Source organism: Hemiscyllium ocellatum, chromosome 42 (genome assembly GCF_020745735.1).
Source record: "Hemiscyllium ocellatum isolate sHemOce1 chromosome 42, sHemOce1.pat.X.cur, whole genome shotgun sequence".
NCBI classification, from domain to species: domain Eukaryota; kingdom Metazoa; phylum Chordata; class Chondrichthyes; order Orectolobiformes; family Hemiscylliidae; genus Hemiscyllium; species Hemiscyllium ocellatum.
Window position 1 is genome coordinate 16,107,114 of NC_083442.1, and position 21,626 is coordinate 16,128,739.

Genomic DNA, 21,626 nt, shown 5'->3' on the forward strand with positions numbered 1-21,626 from the left:
TTTAGGGTTAGGATTAGGATTAGGTTTACAGTTAGAGTTAGGGTGAGGGTTACAGTTAGGATTAGGGTTAGGAATAGAATTAGAGTTGGTGTTAGGCTTAGAGTTAGAGTTAGGTTTAGGGTTAGGGTTAGGATTTAGGTTTGGGTTAGGTTTATGGTTAGGTTTACAGTTAGGGTTAGGGTTAGGGTTAGGTTTAGGGTTATCTTGATTTCACGTGGGACTTGCAGTGTCACAATATAATTGCTTCCCTCTGTTGGTTTTTGATGTTGTGAATTGAAGGAGACCAATCTGCCTTTTGAACTTAATCCAGCATTCAATTACATCACCAATGACCAGATGACTCTACATTCCCATGATAACCGTTCACCACACCTCACATCCCCAAACACCCCCTTACACACACACACACACACACACACACACACACACACACACACACACACACACACACACACACACACACACACACACACACCAAGATTCTGTCCAACACTTGTGAGAAATGCTCTAACGTCTTGACTTGAACCACCTTTTGAGGTTGAAACTACTAAAGTCTCTCAGCCCTTTGCCTGATAGAAATTTTCATCTCAACTTTAAGTGGCAAGTTTCTTTTTAGAAAAAAGATTCCAGTTTCATTGATGGCATCTATATCAATGGAAATAGGCTATTATGCCCAACAAGTCTACACCGACCCTCTGAAGAGTATCCCACCCAGACCCGCTCCCCTTCCCTATTATTCTACATTTACCAGTGAATAGTGCACCTCACCTACACAACCCTGAACAATATAACCTGCATCTTTGGATTGTGGGATGACCTGGAGGAAACCCACACAGACACAGGGAGAGAGTGCAAACTCCACACAGACAGTCGCCTGAGGCTGGAATTGAACCCGGGTCTCTTACATTGTGAGGCAGCCGTGCTAACCACTGTGCCACTGTAGAATCTTCACATGAAGAACACATCCTCTCCACATGCACTGTGCCATAATCCCTCAGATTCCTGTATGTTATAATCAAGTTGTCTCTTAATCTTCTAAACTCCAACATATACAAGTGTAACCTGCCCAGTCTTTCCTCATCGGATAACTCCACACAGTCAATTGCCTGAGGCTGGAATTGAACGCGGGCCCCTGATGCTGTGAGGCATCAGTGCTAACCACAGTGCCACCCTAAATGGGTAGGACAGAGAGCAGGAGATACACCCAAGGAAATTGGACTCTGAGATCCTCTTGGCTGGCAAATTATCAAATTTTCACTCCAATCGGTCTGAGTTGAAATCTTTGTGCCATTTCTTTGAAATCAGAGCCTTGAGCTGACATAATGAAGACAGCCTAAAGTCTTTTACCCAATAACATAATGTGGTGATCACTATTAAATTGGAGTCTAATGTCACACACCCACAGTCTAGCTTCACTCCTTCTTGACTCATGAACTTGGATTCTTCGAGTTCTGGGTAGCTGAGCTTTGACAGAGCCAGTGCACAAGGGGCTGCCATCACTGATGCTGCAATCAGACTGGAGGCACTAATCTGTAAAAGGAGATCAGAACATGACCAGATTGAAACAATGGATTGAAAAGTATTTGAATAACCTGTCGCTTTTCTGATAACCCAGGGATTATTTCAAAAAATAAGATTGGAGTCGTATTCTGCATTTGGAAGTGGAGCTACATTAACCCAGGAGAAGGTGAGGACTGCAGATACTGGAGATCAGAGTCAAAACGTGTGGTGCTGGAAAAGCACAGCCGGTCAGGCAGCATCTGAGCAGCAGGAGAATCAACGTTTCGAGCATTTGTCCTTCATTCCTGATGAAGAGCTTATGCTCAAAATGTTGACTCTCCTGCCGCTCGGATGCTGCCTGACCGGCTGTGCTTTTCCAGCACCACACTTTTTGACGCTACATAAACCCAGCCGATTAAACTACCAGGCCTCTATTTTGAAGAGCATTCAATATTTGCAAATGCTTTACACTGAGGTTAGTGGCAGTATCCTACTCTGTTGGATGCCAGTCACATCCTGAGTGGTGTCAGGGTAAAGAGCAGTATTATACAAGTCCAGTATGCCATTATATAGATTCCAGATCGGATAGGCCTGTAACTATAATACAGTTCCATGATCTCACAATGTCCAATGTTTTAGCAAAAAGGGACCTGCCTCACTCTCTCTGTGTAATGGAGTCAGTTGGTTATCTGTGCATAATGTACAGTAACATTAACAAGTCCAGAACACAGACTGAGTGTCATCCTGTGGTCTTGCAGCCTTATATAAATATCAAGTGCTGCAAATAAACTTCAAGATATCTGATTCAACAGAGCCCAACTTTAAATGGTATATGTAACCTGGGCTGACATATAGAAAACCAGAAATGGCATCACTCAGCTCGGTAACTCTTCTGAAAGGGAGTGGGGTGAAACAGGATTTCTCCCTACTCCACAAAAAAATGTATGCAAATTGAGAAACATTTTGGGCTTCTTTAGAGGGGCCAGGGCAAGTACACATGTTTGGCTTTGTTCAAGAATTTAACTATGACTGAATTGGGATGGCAAAAATATACATATTGCTCAAGAACAATATATCATAGATTCTCAAAGTCACTTGGATTGTGTACAAATATACTTTGAATAAAGTGCTTTAAAACCTTGAGTGACTTTTTCAGCTTTGCTTGCTTTGTAAATAATCACCAAGTTTTAAAAATTCTGCTGTCTTTAGCTTCAGTGTAATTCTAATTCATACAAATAAATCTGACTTGTGCCTTTAGCCTGTTTGGCATGCTGTTTAGTGTTTGGTTTGACATTACAGAATGTGAGGCAATCCACATGGTGCACATCTGATTGGTAAAAAGGTCATTGATAGCTCAATTCACAGGAGTAGGCCATTCGGCCTCTGGAGCCTGTTCTGTCATTCTGGTGAATCATGAATGATTCTGATCTTCATTCGAATATGCTATGTAAGCCTGTAATACACTTGCATATTGAAAAGGATCCGCCTGAGATCTGACATTTCTTTAGTAATTACTAAGTACACAGCTTTTTGGGAGATAAAGTCCCAGCTTCCTATTACCCTTTGTGCGGAGGGTACAGGTGGAGGGGGTGTTGTGAGCGATAAACAGGGCACGAGTAACATGTGGAGGAAGATCCTGAGCAGCGAGAGCACACTTACCCCAAAGGAGATGTAAGCCCCAAGGACACTGCCAGCAATTGTGGCGAACCCTCCAGTCATTACAGCGTGCATCTCAGACTTGGTCATCTCAGGCAAGTATGGCCGGATGAGGAGTGGCGACTCTGTCTGAAATAAAACCAATGACCCTTCACGGTTGTGTTACAAGCGCCTCATCTGGAAGAAGACCCAATCCGTCACAACCACAACAAGTGCAGAAGGTAAAGCTCGAACTTTTAACACCGTCCCACATCATCGAACAGTTCTCAGAATTGTTACAGTGCAGAGATTCAGGCTATTCAGCCCATCCTGTCTGCACTAGCTCTCCAAACAAGCAATTGCCATTCTCCCCGCACCCTGCGTTGTCTTTTTTTCTCAAAATTCTCTTTTGAAGTGCCCTTACTTTTCTCCCTGGAGGGTAGGAGACTGAGAGGTGACCTTATATAGGTTTATGAATCATGACAGGCATAGATAAGTTAGATAGGCAACAATCTTTCCACAGGGTAGGGGTGTCTAAAACTAGAGGGTGTGGGTTTAAGCTGAGAAAGGAGAGATACGGAGATACGAAAGAGTCCAGAGGGGCAATGTTTTCACACAGAGGGTGGTGAGTGTCTTAACAGGCTGCCAGAGGTAGTGGCGGAGGCAAGTACAATCTTTTTCATTTAAGAATTTTTTAGAGGTTTTTTAAAATTCATTCATGGGATGTGGGTGTCACTGCCTAGGTCAGCATTTATTGCCCATCCCTAATTGCCCAGGGGCAGTTAAGAGTCAACCTCATCGCTGTGGGTTTGGAGTCACATGTAGGCCAAACCTGTTAAGGATGGCAGAGTTCCTTCCCTAAAGGCACTTAGTGAACAAGAATTGACAATGGATTCATGGTCATGATTAGACTCTTATTCCAGATTTTTATTGAAATCAAATTCCACTATAGGCCATGGCAGGATTTGGACCTGGCTTCCAGAACATTACCTGGGTCTCTGGATTAATAGTCCAGGAAATCACCTCTCCTGCGGTACCTGGATGGAATAGGTATGGAGGGATATGGACCAAATGCAGGCAAATGGGATTAGATTAAAATTGGGCAGCATTGGCAAGTTGGGCCGAAAGGCCTGTTTCCGTGCTGTAGACCTCCCTGACTCTATGAAAGCTCTGACTGAACTTGCCTCAACTATAGTCTCAGGCAGTGCATTCCATATCCTAACCAATCGCTGTCTGAGGCAAGTCATTACTTCTGAAATATCCGTTTTGTTCACCAATAATGTCAAAATGGTTAGGGTTAGATTTAGAGTTAGGGTTGGGTTGGGGTTGGGGTTAGGCTTGGGGTTAAAGTTAGGGTTGGGGTTAGAGTTAGGGTTGGGGTTAGGGTCAGGGTTAGGGTTGGGGTTAGGGTTAAGGATGGGTTAGAGTTACAGCTGGCATTAGGGTTAGGGATGGATTTAGAATGGGTTAGGGTTACAATTGGGGTTAGGGGTTAAGGTTTGGGTTAGGATGGGTTAGGGTTAAAGTTGGGGTTAATATTAGGTTTGGGATTAGGATAGGTTAGGGTTACAGTTTGGCTTAGAATTAGGGTTGAGTTAGGGTTAGGGTTAGAATAGGTTAGGGTTACAGTTGGGGTTAGGTTTAGGGTTGGGGTTAGGATGGATTAGGGTTAGGTTTAGGGTTGGGGTTCGAATTTCCTGTTCCTTGGATGCTGCCTGACCTGCTGTGCTTTAACCAGCAACACATTTTCAGTTAGGATGGGTTAGGGTTAGGATTAGTGTTGGGGTTGGGGTGGGAGTTCAGATTGTGGTTCAGATTGTGTTTAGGGTTAGGGATAAGGTTATAGTTAGATTAAGGGTTAGGTTTAGCGTTGGGGTGTGAAGTATGTGTTTTACATGTGGGAATGGTCCCTCCCTATCTACACTGACCACACCCTCTTGATTTTGACTTTAACCTCAATAAGCACATCGACGTGGACCCAATATATCGACCACTGCAGCGGACAGCTGGAACTGACAACTGGAAGCGGCAGATTCAAACCACTACAAGTGCCAGAGGAAAGATCACAGAAGCGCTTCACAGGAGGCTCCCAAGCACTGAGGATGTCACCTAGACAGGGGACGAAACGTCTGCAACACAAATTCCCAGCTCGGCGAACAGAACCACAACAATGAGCACCCGAGCTACAAATCTTCTCACAAACATTAAACCTCAAATTCTCTCTCAGGCCTTGGTCACTGTGATGACAAACAAGGGGCAGGCCTAGTGACAATGGAAAAGCCTGTCCCATAACCAGAAAAGAATTTTCACCTTTGCTCATACCTGCCCCACAAAGATATTGCCAGCGACGCTCAGAGTCTCTGTAGCTGATGTTCCCATGGTAACCTGCATCAACCACGCAATCTGACTCGAGAAAAAAATAAAAACAGAAATACAATTAAAGGTATCGCACAAGTGGAATGGAATTGTATACAGCAGTGACTTGTTGTTTAATACATTGGAAGGTCAAAGGTTCAGGGTCGAGTGGCAGGTTAGTGTGCAGGGAGGGACAGCGGCCTCTGTCCACTGGGTAGTGCACTTTACTTCATTTCGCTATCAGCTGCTGACTCCTCATTCACACCCGCCCTGTCATAACGAAACGTCAAGCAACAACCTTTGTACTCCCAGATTGGGAATGCCCTTATCAACCGATCATCGTGCCACGGAGCCTGGGTGTGGGCAACCATGTTCCACACTCAGCAATGGTGGTGCAGTTCAGCCACAACTTGGCCAGTGGGACAGTATCAGCGCCATGTGCAAATGGCCTTCACTGTACCCTGTCAGGCCCTGGCTTCTCTCAGCTCACTGGTACTGTCCCAAGGTTGATGTAGGTAGCCTCTTGGGAATCGGTTTAGCTCAGTTGGCTGGATTACAAAGCAGCATGTTGCCAACGGCATGGGTTCAATTCCTATCACTGGTTTGAGGCTATCATGAAGGACTCTCCTTCTCAACCTCTCCCCTCGCCTGAGGTCTGGTGGTCCTCAGGTTAAATCACCAGCAGTTGCTTCCCTCTCTAATGAGAGAGCAGCCCCTATGGTCTAGTAAGACAATGGCGACACAACAACAACAGGTAGGTTCTTGCTTGACGAGAGAGTGAAAGGTCACAGGGACAGATGGGAATGCGAGGGTCGCTAACTGCATTAGCCATGTCCTTCTTCCAAAATAGGACTCAAGGGCCTGGTGTTGCTCCAAGTCCTGTTTGACTCAAGTATGATGAAAGCATAAACAAACAGAGAGTTACAACGAGCTGGAGACACTCAGCAGGTCTGGCAGCTCCTGTGGAGAGAGAAACAAAGTTAACGCCTCGGGTCCAGTCTGACTCTCCTTAGACAGCATGGCGGCTCAGCGATTAGCCCTGCTGCCTCACAGCACGAGGGACCCAGATCCAATTCTCACCTCGGGCAATAGTCTGTGTGGAGTTTGCACCTTCTCCCTGTGTTGGCGAGGGTTTGCTCCGGTTTCTTCCCACAATCCAAAGGTGTGCAGGTGAGGTGAACTGACCAAGCTAAATTGCCCGTAGTGTTCAGGGATGTGCAGGCTAGGTGCATTAGTCAGGGATAACAGGGTGGGGGGAATGGGTCTGGGTGGGAGACTCTTCGGAGGGTCGGTGTGGACTTGTTTGGCCGAATGGCCTATTCCCACACAGTAGGGAGTCTAAGATCTCTGGCTGAGCTCAGCCTGCCATTCCTATTTGGGGGGAGGAGTGAGCCCACAGTTAGGAAGGACTCCCGATGACAGTCACCAGTGCAGTCTCACTGCCCACCCGCATGGATTCAGGACGCGAATCTGAAGAAGCATCATAGTGAACTCAAAGCATTAACTCTGCTTCTCTCTGCACGGACGATGCCAGACCTACTGAGTTTCTCCAGCAATTTCTGTGTTTGTTTCACATTTTCAGCATCCTCACTCCATTACCCCATCACAATGAAAGTATTTTTTCAGCCTTAGGAAAAATTGAGGGATATCATTATCGAGGTCTTCAAAGTGATCAATGGATTTGATGCAAGGTAGACTTGATGAGGATGACGTCACTTGTAGTCCAAAAGTTATAAATATTAGACAAATCTAAGAGTAGACAACTTTCCAGCCAGGGACAGGCTAGAATATGGAACTAGCTACCACAAGGAGTAGCTGAAGAGAATGTTTGATGGAAGGCCCGATAAAGAATTCATGGGTTATGTTAGCATGAGGTGGGAGGAAATCCTGTGCAGCGTAAAGGTTAGTATTGGATCGTTTGGCTGAATGGCCTGCTCCTGGACTATACCTTTATAATCAGCCACTGCATTGCACCCAGGTAGTAGAGAATGGACATCACACAGCTGAAGAAGACCACAATCGGTAGGGCCTGTGGACCGAGAGAGAAAGAGTTGGAGCATCAGAATGAGAGAGAACGAGGTAACACAGTAAACCTGTATAGAGGTGGGGGAACGCTTTGAGGGTTTGAGGGTGTGACCCACAGTGACACTGCAGTACTGTGGGAGCACTACACTGCCAGAGCTTCCTACATCCACGTTTTTAAAATTCATTCACTGGATAAGAGTGTCACGATTAATTGCCCATCCCTAATAACCCAGGGGTCAGTTAAGAGTCAATGACATTACTGTGGGTCTGGAGCCACATGTTGGCCAGACCAGGTAAGGATGGCAGTTTCCTTACTTAAAGGACATCAGTGAACCAGATGGGTTTTTCTAATGATTGGCAATAGATTGATTGCCAACATTAAACTCTTAATTCCAGATTTTCATTGAATTCAAATTCCGCTATCTCCTAATGGCATGATTCGAACTTGGGTTCTCAGAACATTACCTGGGTTTCTGGCTTAACAGTCGGTCAATCATACTGCTAGGCCATCGCCTCCCCATCAGAGAGAGCTGAAGAACTGTCCGAGTGACATTCAGGTGCCATTGGCAAAAAGGGCAACTCAGTTCTCCCACTGTTCAGCAATGGCTGCCTAGACTCACATCTTTGGTCACAAACTCCTGCCTAACTCTGCCTTTTCATTCCCCAAGTTGGGAATCCAGCTCCAGCTCAGGAATCATAGGCCAACCGGGGTCCTCGAGGTAGCCATGGTAATGGCAGAGGAGAGCCTTCCTTGGGCCCTGCGTGGGTTGTGTGGTACCGTTAACTACCATGTCCTCCTCATGAGCCTGTCTTTCACAGCTACATGCTGCACCTTGGTGACACCATTCAAACAGGGTGAAAGTGAGGCCTGCAGATGCTGGAGATCAGATTCTTAACTGCCCTCTGAAATATCAGAGTAAACCACCCAGTTTAAGGGCAATTAGGGAGCATACCAAACTCTGGCCTTGCCTCCTTCCCACCTATCCACTCCTCCCTCCACTCTGACCTATCACCTTCACCCCCACCTTCATCTACCTATCACATTCCCAGTTACCTTCCCCCGCCCCCAGCCCCACCCCCTCCCACTTTATCCCTCAGCCCCCTTGGGCCCCAAGCCTCATTCCTGATGAAGTGCTTATGCCTGAAACATGGATTCTCCTGCTCCTCAGATGCTGCCTGACCGGCAGCGCTTTTCCAGCACCACCCTCTCAACTCGGATCTCCAGCATCTGCAGTCCTCATTTTCTCCCTGCTAATGACACTCACACCTCAGGGAAGAAACACAATTAACTGGAATTATTGCTGGATTAAATCATAAACATGTATCAGCACATCAGAAAACATTGCTTTCTGCCAACATCTGTAACTGTCTGTGCACAACATGTCCTCAGCCTCTGATGGCTAGTCGTTTGAACACAGAGCCCTGCTCAATCCCACATGTCTGCCTCAGTATGTTGCAGTGTTCCAGTGAATCCCAGCACTAACTGGAGGAACAACATCTCATCTCCACACTAGGCACTTTGCAACTTTCTGAATGTTGACTCAGCCAACGTTGTCTATCTTATACGTTGCAGACAAGGATGCCCAGAGGCATGGTACATTGGGGAAACCGAGAAAAGGCTACGACAACGGATGAACGGGCACCACACAGCAATCAACAGACAGGAGTGTTCCCTCCCAGTTGGGGAACACTTCAGTGGTCCAGGACATTCAACCTCGGACCTTCAGGTGACCATCCTCCAAGGCGGACTTTGGGACAGGCAGCAGTGAAATGTGGCCGAGCAGAGGCTGATAGCCAAGTTCCATACCCATAGGGAGGGCCTCAACCAGGACCTTGGGTTCATGTCACACTACAGGTGACTCCATTGCACTATACACACACACACACACAGATACTCCTACACACACACACACACACACACACACACACACACACACACACTCCTGTACGCACATACATTTATTTGCACATCCACCAATCTCGTTTATTGTATCCGTTGCTCCTAATATGGTCTCCTCTACATTGGGGAAACTGGACACCTCCTAGCAGAGCACTTTAGGGAACATCTCTGGGACACCCGCACCAATCAACCACACCGCCCCGTGGCCCAACATTTCAACTCCCCCTCCCACTCTGCCGAGGACATGGGGGTTCTGGGCCTCCTTCACCGCCGCTCCCCCACCACCAGACGCCTGGAGGAAGAACGCCTCATCTTCCGCCTCGGAACACTTCAACTCCAGGGCATCACTGTGGACTTCAACAGTTTCCTCATTTCCCCGTCCCCCACCTCACCCTAGTTCCAAACTTCCAGCTCAGCACTGTCCCCATGACTTGTCCTACCTGCCTATATCCTTTTTCCACCTATCCACTCCGCCCTCTCCTCCCTGACCTATCACCTTCATCCCCTCCCCCACTCACCTACTGTACTCTATGCTACTTTCTCCCCACCCCCAGCTTATCTCTCCACGCTTCAGGCTCTCTGCCTTTATTCCTGATGAAGGGCTTTTGCCCGAAACGTCGATTTTACTGCTCCTTGGATGTTGCCTGAACTGCTGTGCTCTTCCAGCACCACTAATCCAGAATCTGGTTTCCAGCATCTGCAGTCATTGTTTTACCTATATACAGACATACATACGGACACAGACACGCACACAGACACGCACACAGACACCCACACATACCCTTACAGACACACACACTCCCACACTCACACATGCACCCCCTCACAGACTTAAGACACTCTGCACTCACTACGCACACACACACACACATTTTTTCTCACACTCCCAACCCCCACCCCAGACAGACAGACACACACACACACACAAACAGACAAAGACCCACATGCACACATATATTTTGTGGGGTGAATTTGTACTTGCAGAGTTACATTGTACTTTGCTCAAAAACTGCATGCATCCATGTAGAACTCTGAGCTCAAAAACTGCATGAATTTATGTAAAACTCCGTTATCTCACTTTTTAGATTAGAATCAATCTAAACATCATGGCATAGACAGAGAACACAGGGGGCATATTGTCTGGCTATCACCATTGTTAACAGCTAACCCGAGAATGCAACTTTTTAAAAAAAGGTTTTGTGATTTACACATGAAAGAAGTGAAACTATCACTGTATTCTAACAGATGTAAGGCTTAACAGACAATCAATTTTTCAATGTCTAATTTCAGTTACCTCACACTGTAAATTTTTCCGATTACTGAATCTGAACTCTCAACATCCTTTCTCCTCCACCCCCTCACCCTCACAATTTCATAAATGCCATTCCCCCTAATGTCAGTTCTAATAAAGAGTCATCTAGACTCGAAACAGTAGCTTGCTCTCTCTCCCTGGATACTGCCCGACCTACTGTGATCTCCAACATTTGTTGCTTTCCATTCAGATTCCAGCGTCTGCAGTACTTTGCTCCTATCACCAATATTAGCATTTTCACTGTGACTAATGTTTGAACTGGCCCCAAAAAAATATATGAATTGATAAAGAAGGGAAAGGCTGACCTGAAATGCAAAGAGACCATTGATGAGATCATCTCCGAACAGAAAGCTGGACCCTGCTTTTGTGTAGTTCAAAAACACCTGCAAGAGGAAAGAGACAAGGTTCGGGACATCACACACGACTGCAACATTACTGTGATGCTGTTTGAGTTTTTTTTCAATCAGTGATTGAGTGGAATGGACTAACGTCATTCGGGTGAGAATTAAATCCAAGACAATTCAGTCTCTGCACTCAGTCTCCTCATTGCCTCTGAAACCACCCGACTAATTGATACATTGGCAGCAACTCCCACCACCTTCTTTAGTCAGTTGAAGAGTGCAAGTCTAGGATTTAGATTGGGGCTGAAAGGGGTCAAGATGCAGTGCATACCCGAGAAACTAGTGTGTGTACACAAGAAACTAGTGGACACTCCAAAAACTAGTGTGTACCCCAAAAACTAGACCAGAGTGCACCCCAGAGATCAGTGTGTCCCAGTCCTGTGTGTGTACCCGGGGACCAGTGTGTACTCAGGCCAGTGTTTGTCCCAGACCTGTGTATATCCAGGGACCAGTGTGTACTCAGACCAGTGTGTGTCCCCACTCCTGTGTGTACCCGGGGACCAGTGTGTACTCAGGCCAGTGTGTGTCCCAGACCTGTGTGTACCCAGGGACCAGTGTGTACTCAGACCAATGTGTGTCCCAGACCAGTGTGTATACCCGGGGACCAGTGTGTACTCAGGCCAGTGTGTGTCCCAGACCAGTGTGTATACCCGGGGATGAGTGTGTACTCAGGCCAGTGTGTGTCCCAGACCTGTGTATATCCAGGGCCCAGTCTGTACTCAGACCAATGTGTGTCCCAGACCTGTGTATGCACAGAGCTCAATGTGTACTCAGACCAGTGTGTGCCCCAGACCTGTGTATACCCAGGGACTAGTGTGTACTCAGGCCAGTGTGTGCCCCAGAACTGTGCATACCCAGGGACCATTGTGTACTCAGACCAGTGTGTACCCAGGGGCCAGTGTGTACTCAGCCCTGTGTATACCCAGGGACCAGTGTGTACTCAGACCAATGTGTACTCAGCCCTGTGTATACCCAGGGACAAGTGTGTACTCAGACCAATGTGTACTCAGCCCTGTGTATACCCAGGGACCAGTGTGTACTCAGACCAGTGTGTACTCAGCCCTGTATATACCCAGGGACCAGTTTATACTCAGCCCTGTGTATACCCAGGGACCAGTGTGTACTCAGACCAGTGTGTACTCAGCCCTGTGTATACCCAGGGACCAGTGTGTACTCAGACCAGTGTGTACTCAGCCCTGTGTATACCCAAGGACCAGTGTGTACTCAGACCAGTGTGTACTCAGCCCTGTGCATACCCAGGGACAAGTGTGTACTCAGACCAGTGTGTACTCAGCCCTGTGTATACCCAGGGACCAGTGTGTACTCAGACCAGTGTGTACTCAGCCCTGTGTATACCCAGGGACCAGATGCGTATTCCTGTATTGAATGTGCATTGACAATGCCGAATCATGGCAGTGTGCTGGTGAAATGCTCTGGTTTGAGGAGGAGACCAGCTCTGGGCCATGTCCGATCTGTTGCTCTTACCTGGACTTGATCACCCAGCCATTTGAAAGCCTGAAAGCCGGGTTCCGTTCTGATGATCAAGATTCCCAGAACGAATTGCAGGCCCAGTCCCACAAACAGAGCTCGACAAGATACCTGAGCAGCAGGAAGTGAGAATTAGTGACAATGAGACTGGAGTTCCGAACATTCCTCAATATAACACACACACACAGCGCATCAGAGGGATCTCACTGCGGCTTAGCCTTCTTTGTCTTTTAGCCAACTGCTCAGTATTCATAACCTGTGGGATATGTCGGTGGTATTCCTTACCGGCCTGATCATATAATCAGAGAATATCACAGCACAGAAAACCATTCAGCCTATCATTTCAGTGCTAGCACATTGAAGAGCTTTGCAAATCAATCTAATCTTTTCTTAGAGCCTTGCAAGATGTCCTGTACATTTATTAACCAATTCCCTCTTCAAAGCGATTAGTGAATTTGAATCATAGAACCCATACAGTGTTGAAAGAGGTCATTTGAGTCTACACTGACCCTCCAAAGGACATCCTACCCAGATCCACCTGCCTACCCTATCCCTGCATTTCCCATGGCCAATCCACTCAAACCTGCACATCTTTGGACTGTGGAAAGACCCCAGAGGAAACTCACGCAGACATGGGGAGAATGTGCAAACTCCCCATGGCCTGATGGTGGAATCGAACCCGGGTCCTTGGTGCTGTGAGGCAGCAGTGCTAACCACTGAGCCACCGTGCCGCCTGAATTTGTTTCCATCACCTTTTCTGGAGGTGATTTCCCGACCTTTATAAACTCCAATTTAACTATATTTCACTCACCCTCTCCCCCAGCCCACTTCCAGGTCACCTTTATCAATGAACTTCAATCTTTTCTGGCTTTACCCACCCTCCTGCCAGTGAGAACAGATTTTCCTTATTCTCCCCATCAAATAGAGTCATAGAGTCCTCCAGCACAGAAACAGGCCCAAACGAGTCCATGCTGAGCAAAATGTCCAACCACGCTAACCCTTGCACATGGCCCATATCCTACTAAACCTTTCCTATTCATATATTTGCCCAAATGCCTTTTAAATGTTGTTAATGTACCCACCTCAACCACTTCTGCAGGCAGCTCATTCCATATGCGTACCACCTTTGTGTAAAAAAGTTGCCCCTCATGTTCCCTTTTATTCTTTCCCCTCGAACCTTAAACTGATGCCCTCTAGTCCTCGACTCCCCAACTCTGGGAAAAAGATTGAGTGCATTCACCCTACCCATTGCCTCTCATGATCTTATTCACTTCTATAAGGTCCCCCCTCAGTCTCCTATGCTGTAAAGGGAAATGTCCTAGCATGTCCAACCCCTCCCTATAACTCAGACCCTTGAATCCAGGCAACAGACTTGAAGAGTGCGTTGCAGGAAAAGCACAGCAGGTCAGGCAGCATCCGAGGAGCAGGAAAATCAATGTTTTGGGCATAAGTCCTTTAGCAGGAATGCCCAGGCAACATCCTTGTAAATTTCTTCTGCACTCTTTCCAGTTTAATAATGTCATTCCTATCAACTCCCTACCTCCATCTTCCCTCCCCCATCTCCCATCTCCTCCCATCTCCCACGAGAGGCTCTTGTTGATTGGGGCAGGGTTTGGTGGGACACCGTAGGGATAAGTTGACTCACCGCCTGATGTTTTCTGGAGAAGATGAAGAGTATGATGATGAGCATGCACATCCCTCCAAAGGAGATTAACTGCTCGGGCCTCTTCGCAGTGTCAACAGCCAACCAGGTGATCAAACCCACCAAAGCCAACACGCTGATTATCCTGATGGAAACCAACAAGAGGAAACAATTGCCTCATTTCTTTATTTACATTATTTTGTTTAACCACTGTTAAGATTGAGGTGAAATATTGTAAGAATATTAAAATATTATAGATAGCACGGGAGTTCATGGTGAGGTCATTTGGTGCACACAAGATTATTGTGGAAATATTCAAACAGAGACCCTACTTGACTCCTCCCCTGGATGGTGAACACCTCAAGCCTCCATAGAAAGAATGGACAGGGATATTGTGAACCAATAGTCTTGCATGTGTTAGTGTTAGGTCAACGACATCATTAAGGGTAAATGAGTGTCATTAAAGTTCTTTCAGGAAGGACATCTGCCATTCTTACCTGATCTGGCAGACATGTGACTCCCTGCCCACAATAAGGTGGCTGACTCTGATGGGCTTAGGCAGCCCCATAGTGTATCGGACAGCTCCAAAATTCAATAAACACACTCACTCACGTGTGCGCACATACACGCACACACACGCGCGCGCACACACACACACACACAAACAGAGACACATGCACGCAGACACACACACACACACACACAGAAATAGAGACACACGTATGCAGACAAAAACACACACTCACACACACATAGAAACAGGGACACATGCACGCAGACACACACACACACAGAAACAGAGACACACGTACGCAGACAAAAACACATACTCACACACACACACACACCCCTGTCAACCCTACAAAATCCTCCTTACTAACATCTGGGGTCAACAACTGTCTCCCAAGCAAGACGAGAAACAGCCAATTGACATGGTCATTGTCACTGGAGGCAAGTAAAAATAAAAGGGTAAGTTTTAATTAAGGGTTTAGCTTTGAGCTTATATCAAAAGGGGACCTCTACAATTTGAGCAGTCTTGTAGGGACCCCCCTCGGAGGGTATTCCTGAGCAGTTTGTTCCTGCACTTCCTTCATCCTGTTCGATAGTTCGGACATGCCTTGACATTCCAATGGTCATCGAGAAGGTGCAGAAACGTCTCGTGGAGACCGGACTCTAACGGAGTCTTCCCATTTACCGTCCAGGATTTGGAGTGAAGGAACAGAGTGTGCAGCAGTCCTGAGCAATGGGAGATTCAGGTCAGAGTTTCAGGTTGCCTGTATTTTCTGAGGGTTGAGGAGTCTGTGTTTCTTCATTATTTAAAGAGATGGGATGGGGGTGTGTGGCTTCTAATTAAGCTTTGATTATACTTCAGGCCCATGCTCCTGATGTTTGGCTACCCCATGGGTGGGCAATTTGGGGGATGTCTTTGGGGCTTTGGCAAAGACGGTCAGTGGGAGATGGGGAGAACATTAGACCTGCCCTCCTATCTCTCTTCCACATCGGGGGTGGGTGGGGGGTGACCACAGACAGTGGGCTGCCCCCTGTCGTTCTTTATGACAGGTGGCTACTGCGGGGGATGGGCAAATCAAATTGTCACCCCCCGATTCACGCCTCAACTTAATTTGTTATGTTTCTGTTGGTAATTCATTTTCCTGATGATGGTCCCCTTTAAAGGGTGTGTTGATGTTTTTTGTTTAGTTAGTTAATTTGGTTCCTCTCAACAGTATTAAAGGAAGGGGTGGTGTAGTCAGGAGGTCCGTCAGATTGCCGAGATGTGAATTAACATCTCCGTCCAGGAGAATCCCTGTGCCTTTGCTTCCATTTCACCAACTGGCTTGGGACCAATTATCAGCCAGCACTGCACCCAACATCTTCCTGGAGAAACAGATTGATTCATTAGCAATGAAATCCACCCGGACATCTCCAGGGAACACAGACATTGGGAGCAGGAGGAGGCCATTTAGCCCCTCTAGCCTGCTCCACCATTCAATGTGATCATGGCTGATCCTCGACCTCAGTGCCATATTCCCCAAACACCTTGGTGGCCTTAACCATCTACACACTCTTCAGGAATAAGTGTTTAATGCGACTGTGTTTCTTTCTGTAAAGCATCATCATGGGACTCAAGAGTTAAAAATCACACAACACCAGGTTATAGTCCAACGGGTTTAATTCATCAAGTGCTCCGAAAGCTAGTGTTAAACCTGTTGGACTATAGCCTGGTGTTGTGTGATTTTTAACTTTGTCCACCCCAGTCCAACACCGGCATCTCCAAATTGGGGCTCAAGAGCATTCAGTCAAGATCACGGGGGCTCAGTGGTTAGCACTGTTGCCTCACAGCACCGGGGACCCGGGTTCGATCCCAGCCTTGGGCGACTGTCTGCGTGGAGTTTGCACATTCTCCCCGTGTCTGCGTGGGTTTCCTCCGGGTGCTCCGGTTTCCTCCCACAGTCCAAGGATGTGCAGGTCAGGGTGGCCATGGGACATTGTCCCATAGTGTCCAGGGACGTGCAGGCTAGTTGGATTAGCCAGGGGAAATGAGGGGTTGTGGGGCGATGCTCTTTGGAGGATCAATGCAGACTTGATAGGCCGAATGGCCTCTTTCTGCTGTGTAGGGATTCTCTGAAGTTAAGAAACACAAAGCTTCCAGGCGTCTGAAAGGAAACAGCTTACCATTTAAACCATCTAGAGTGTTGCTTGAGCCACGAACTCACAGGTGAGAAGAAATGGATGATTCTTTTTCCCAGAAATCTCTTGATGAGGTCATACACCACAAAGAACGCAACGACACAGGTCATGACCAAGAGGGCGATGGCCCGATGAAAGTTGAGTATGCAGGCAGTGATGAGGAATGCTAGAAACCCTGGGTTGGGGGAGTAACAGAGCAAAGCATTCATTGATTTTCTTTTAATTAATTGATTAAATTAATTAATGTTTCTTCTAGTTTTGTGGATCATTAAGGTCTGCGCTTTGTCAGATATTGGAGCCCATTTGAAACCTGGATTGGCATGAAGTTCCAGAGCTCTGACTGAGCCAAATTGCCTCCAAACCTTTTGATTGGATTTGATTTATTATTGTTGCATGTACCGAGATACAGTGAAAATTATTGTTTTGCACACTAACCAGACAATTCATTCCTTACATAACTACGGCAGGGTAATGGAACAGGACGCAGAATATAGTGTTACAGCTACAGAGAAGGTGCAGAGAAAGATCAACTCTCAGAAAGAGAGGTCTGTTCATTAATCTGATAACAGCGGGGAATCAGCTGTTCTTGAATCTGTTGGTACGTGTTTTCAAACTTTGTATCGGCTGCCCGATGGAAGAGGGTGGAAGAGAGTATAACCGGGGTGGGAGGGGTCTTTAATGATGTTGGCTGCCTTCCTGAGGCAGTGGGAAGTGTAGATGGAGTCAATGGGTGGAAGGTTGGTTTGGGTGATGGACTGGGCTGTGTTCATAACTCTCTGTAGTTTCTTATGATCCTGGGCAGAGCAGTCACCATACCTCTCCACGTAACTGAGATCTCTCAGCTCTGACTCTATCTCTAAGGCCTCACCATCCTACTGCTGCCCAGAGTTGAACACGATACTCAAACTGAGGCCCTTTTTGGTGTTTGAGGCTGGTGGACAGAGCTCAGACAGAGAGTTCGATTCCAGCCTCAGGCGACTGTCTGTGTGGAGTTTGCACATTCTCCCTGTGTCTGCGTGGGTTTCCTCTGGGTGCTCCGGTTTCCTCCCACAGTCTGAAGATTAGAGTGGATTGGTCATGAGAAATTGCCCCATGGTGTCCAGGGATGTTCAGGCTAGATGGACGAGCCATAGGAAATACAAGGTTAGGGGGATTTGGTGGGTCTGGGTGGGGTGCTGTTCAGAGGAAGGTGTGGACTCAATGGGCCAAATGGCCTGCTTGCACACTGTCGGGATTCTATGAATTTCGATGGTGAAGGCACTTCTCAGCACAAGGAGGGTGAAAGGGGAGATTCAAGCTGCTCCTGCAGGCTTTCGAGATGGAGACAGAGCGAGTGAATCTTTCCAGGGCCGGGAAGAGTGATCCACAGACAATATGGATTGTGGACCTTTGGCCTAAGAACCAGAGGGTCGGTGAGGAAGGAACCAAAGTATGCAGTGAGGGATTACAGCCTGGAATGCACTATCTGGAAAGATGTTGAATCCGATCCAGCTGTTCCCTTCAAAAGGCAAAAGGGTAAAATGTTAAAGAGGGAAAGAAATAAAAGCAGGATGTTGCTAAAGGAGGAAAGATTTTGCTCAAAAAGATGGTTCTTTCCATGTCCAGCAATGGCACAATGTGCGGAATGGCCTTTAGTTGTGCCATCCCATTTTAGGATTCCATTGACCTGCCGTCTCAGGCTTTCTGATGGGGGGGGGGGTGGTGCTGAGGGGATGAAAGTAAAAACCACCCGAGTTTAAAGTGCTCAATCCGCCTCACACTGACCCCCCAGCCGTGAGGAGGTATTAGGGAAGATGAGCTAACGTTTGATCAGAGTGGTGGGAGTGCGGAGTCGAGAGGTGCAGGGAGGGAATTCCAGACCTCAGCTAGGCCTCAGTTTTTTCAGAGTTCCCATCCTTGTTTTCAAATCCCTCCGTGGACTCGATTCCCCCCACGAAACTTGGAATCTCCTCTCGCAGAGAGATCCAAACTCCTCGTGAGAACCTGGCCCCATTACAATCCCCGACATGATTCGTTCCACTGTTGGTAGCCAGGTCCTCAGCTGCACGGGGCCTGGGCTTTGGGACTCCCTCTCTATGCCTCGCTACCTCGTTCTCCTCCTTGATGCCACTCCAACCTCTTTGACCAATTGAAGTCATAGAACATAGAACAGTACAGCACAGAACAGGCCCTTCAGCCCACGATGTTGTGCTGACCACTGATCCTCAGGTATGCACCCTCAAATTTCTGTGACCATTTGCATATCCAGCAGTCTCTTAAATGTCCCCAATGACCCTGCCTCCACAACTGCTGCTGGCAACGCATTCCATGCTCTCTCAACTCTCTGTGTAAAGAACCCGCCTCTGACATCCCCTCTATACTTTCCGCCAAACAGCTTAAAACTATGACCCCTCATGTTAACAATTTCTGCCCTGGGAAAACGTTTCTGGCTATCAACTCTATCCATGCCTCTCATTATCTTGTATACCTCAATTAGGTCCCCTCTCTTCCTCCTTTTCTCCAATGAAAAAAGTCCGAGCTCAGTCAACCTCTCTTCGTAAGGTAAGCCCTCCAGTCCAGGCAGCATCCTGGTAAATCTCCTCAGAACCCTCTCCAAAGCATCCACATTTTTCCTATAATAGGGCGACCAGAACTGGACACAGTATTCCAAGTGCGGTCTAACCAACGTTTTATAGAGCTGCAACAAGATCTCACGGCTCTTAAACCCAATCCCCCTGTCACCATATGCTTTCTTAACAGGTCTAACTTGTATAATCTCTCCTCACAATGTAACCCCTGAAACCACGTATCATTCTCGTAAACCTATTCCCTCCAAGACCAATCTATCCCTCCTAAGGTGTAGTGCCCAGTTCTGCTCACCGTCCTCCCAGTGGGAGCTAACTAGGGTTTTGTATAGCTGCTGTATAACATCTGTGTCCTGATACAATTCACTAGGATGATCCCTGGGATGGAGGAGTTGTATAATGAGCAAAGGTTAAAAAAGGTTGGAACTCAACTCTGGAGTTTTAAAAAATGAGGGGTGATCTCACTGGAACATATTGGATTTCTGAAGGGCTTGACAGGCTAAATGCTGAGAGGATGTTTCCCCTCATTGGAGAGCCGAGGGCAAGGAGATCAGAATAAAGCGGAACCAGTTTAAGACTGAGATGAGGAGTAATTTTTTTTCCTTTTTTTTTAAGGGGTGGCACAGTGGTTAGCACTGCTGCCTCACAGCACTAGGGATCCAGGTTCGATTCCTGTCTTGGGTGACTGTCAGTGTCAAGTTTGCACATTCTCCCCGTGTCTGCGTGGGTTTCCTCTGGGTGCTCCGGTTTCCTCCCACGGTCCAAAGATGTGCAGGTCAGGGTGGATTGGTCGTGCTAAATTTTCCATAATCGGGGGTGAATATGGGGAATGGGTCTGGGTGGGTTATCTTCGGAGGGTCAGTATGGACTTTTTGGGCTGAAGGGCCTGTAAATCTAATCTAATTTATTCTCTCAGAGGGTTGTGAGTCATTGGAACTCCTTGCCACAGAGCGCGGAGGGGGTAGAGTCCGTGCGTATATTTGTGACTGAGACAAATAAACTCTTGATCAGTTGGAGAATCAAGATTTATGGGGAAAAGGCAAGAAAGTGAACATGAGGAATATTAGATCAGCCACTGAATGGCAGGGCAGGCTTGAGAGACCGAATGGCCCACTCCCATTCCTAGGTCTACTGGTCTTAAGAAGATGATTTCACCTTCTTCATGGATTTCACTGGCACCTTGTGACATTGTGGATTTTGCTAACTGGGTGTCTCGGTTGTGTCCTGTATAGCAGAGGTTACTCTATTATACTAGACTGTTCCTACCCTGAGCCCACTGCACCCCTCTCTTATCTCATAGTGACTATTAGCATACTATCAGGATTCCCAACAAGTTCTTATTCAGGGCAAAAGTGAGGACTGCAGATGCTGGAAACCAGAGTTTAGATCGGAGTGGTGCTGGAAAAGCACAGCGGGTCAGGCAGCATCGGAGGAGCAGGAAAATCGATGTTTCGGGCAAAAGCTCTTCATCAGGAAAAGGCCACCAGTGCAGAAAATACTGATCACTGTCATACAGCTCCCCACTACAGACCTCCCAATCCTTACTTCTCAGAGTCTCACTGTTAATTCAGAGCTCAATCATTTCATTCACATAAGCTCTCCCATAGTTCTACAGAGGACAGTGTTTAAACCCAGAAAATATTAGGAATTAGTTACCATGAGATTCAGTGCCTTCAAGCGTTAACTTTTACCTGCAAGGAGTATGGCCAAGATGATGGACTTGATTACAGTCAAGTGGGCTTTGTAGGCCGACTTTGCTCTCGAGGCAGACTCAGATACTTTCCTGGAAAAGACGAACATCCATTTATTAACTCATTGTTCAGACATGATACGCTGTCATGAGCCAAACTCTCATTCTCTCGATTGAGATTCTTAAATGGAGTGTTGTGTGTCTTGGAATTGATTGAGGCACCAACAACTACCGGGCAATTTGTCACTTGTGTTAGATTGGTAGGGGTCAACTAGTTATCAGAACTCTGAGTCCAGACAGTGACCTTGTTCCATCATGACAATTCCCACGTCACACTGTGACTGGGATACAATACTCATTACAAACTGCAGAAATATTCTTCGTGTCGGGATCGGTTTGTGAAAGACTGGAGAGGAAGGGAGAGAA

General features: G+C 47.1%; 1 protein-coding gene across 1 annotated transcript in view; it reads right to left on the reverse strand.

Moving 5' to 3' along the window:
• slc28a1 (solute carrier family 28 member 1) overlaps positions 1 to 21,626 on the reverse strand; it is a 49,073-nt gene that overhangs the window by 23,049 nt on the left and 4,398 nt on the right. Inside the window, exons 3-11 of the mRNA XM_060853664.1 lie at positions 21,202 to 21,293; positions 16,932 to 17,121; positions 14,262 to 14,403; positions 12,614 to 12,727; positions 11,033 to 11,110; positions 7,439 to 7,519; positions 5,458 to 5,538; positions 3,160 to 3,285; positions 1,400 to 1,530 (exon numbers count right to left, since the gene is read on the reverse strand). Coding sequence (XP_060709647.1) covers positions 1,400 to 1,530; positions 3,160 to 3,285; positions 5,458 to 5,538; positions 7,439 to 7,519; positions 11,033 to 11,110; positions 12,614 to 12,727; positions 14,262 to 14,403; positions 16,932 to 17,121; positions 21,202 to 21,293 — 1,035 coding nt within the window. The remainder of the gene's footprint in view (positions 1 to 1,399; positions 1,531 to 3,159; positions 3,286 to 5,457; positions 5,539 to 7,438; positions 7,520 to 11,032; positions 11,111 to 12,613; positions 12,728 to 14,261; positions 14,404 to 16,931; positions 17,122 to 21,201; positions 21,294 to 21,626) is intronic.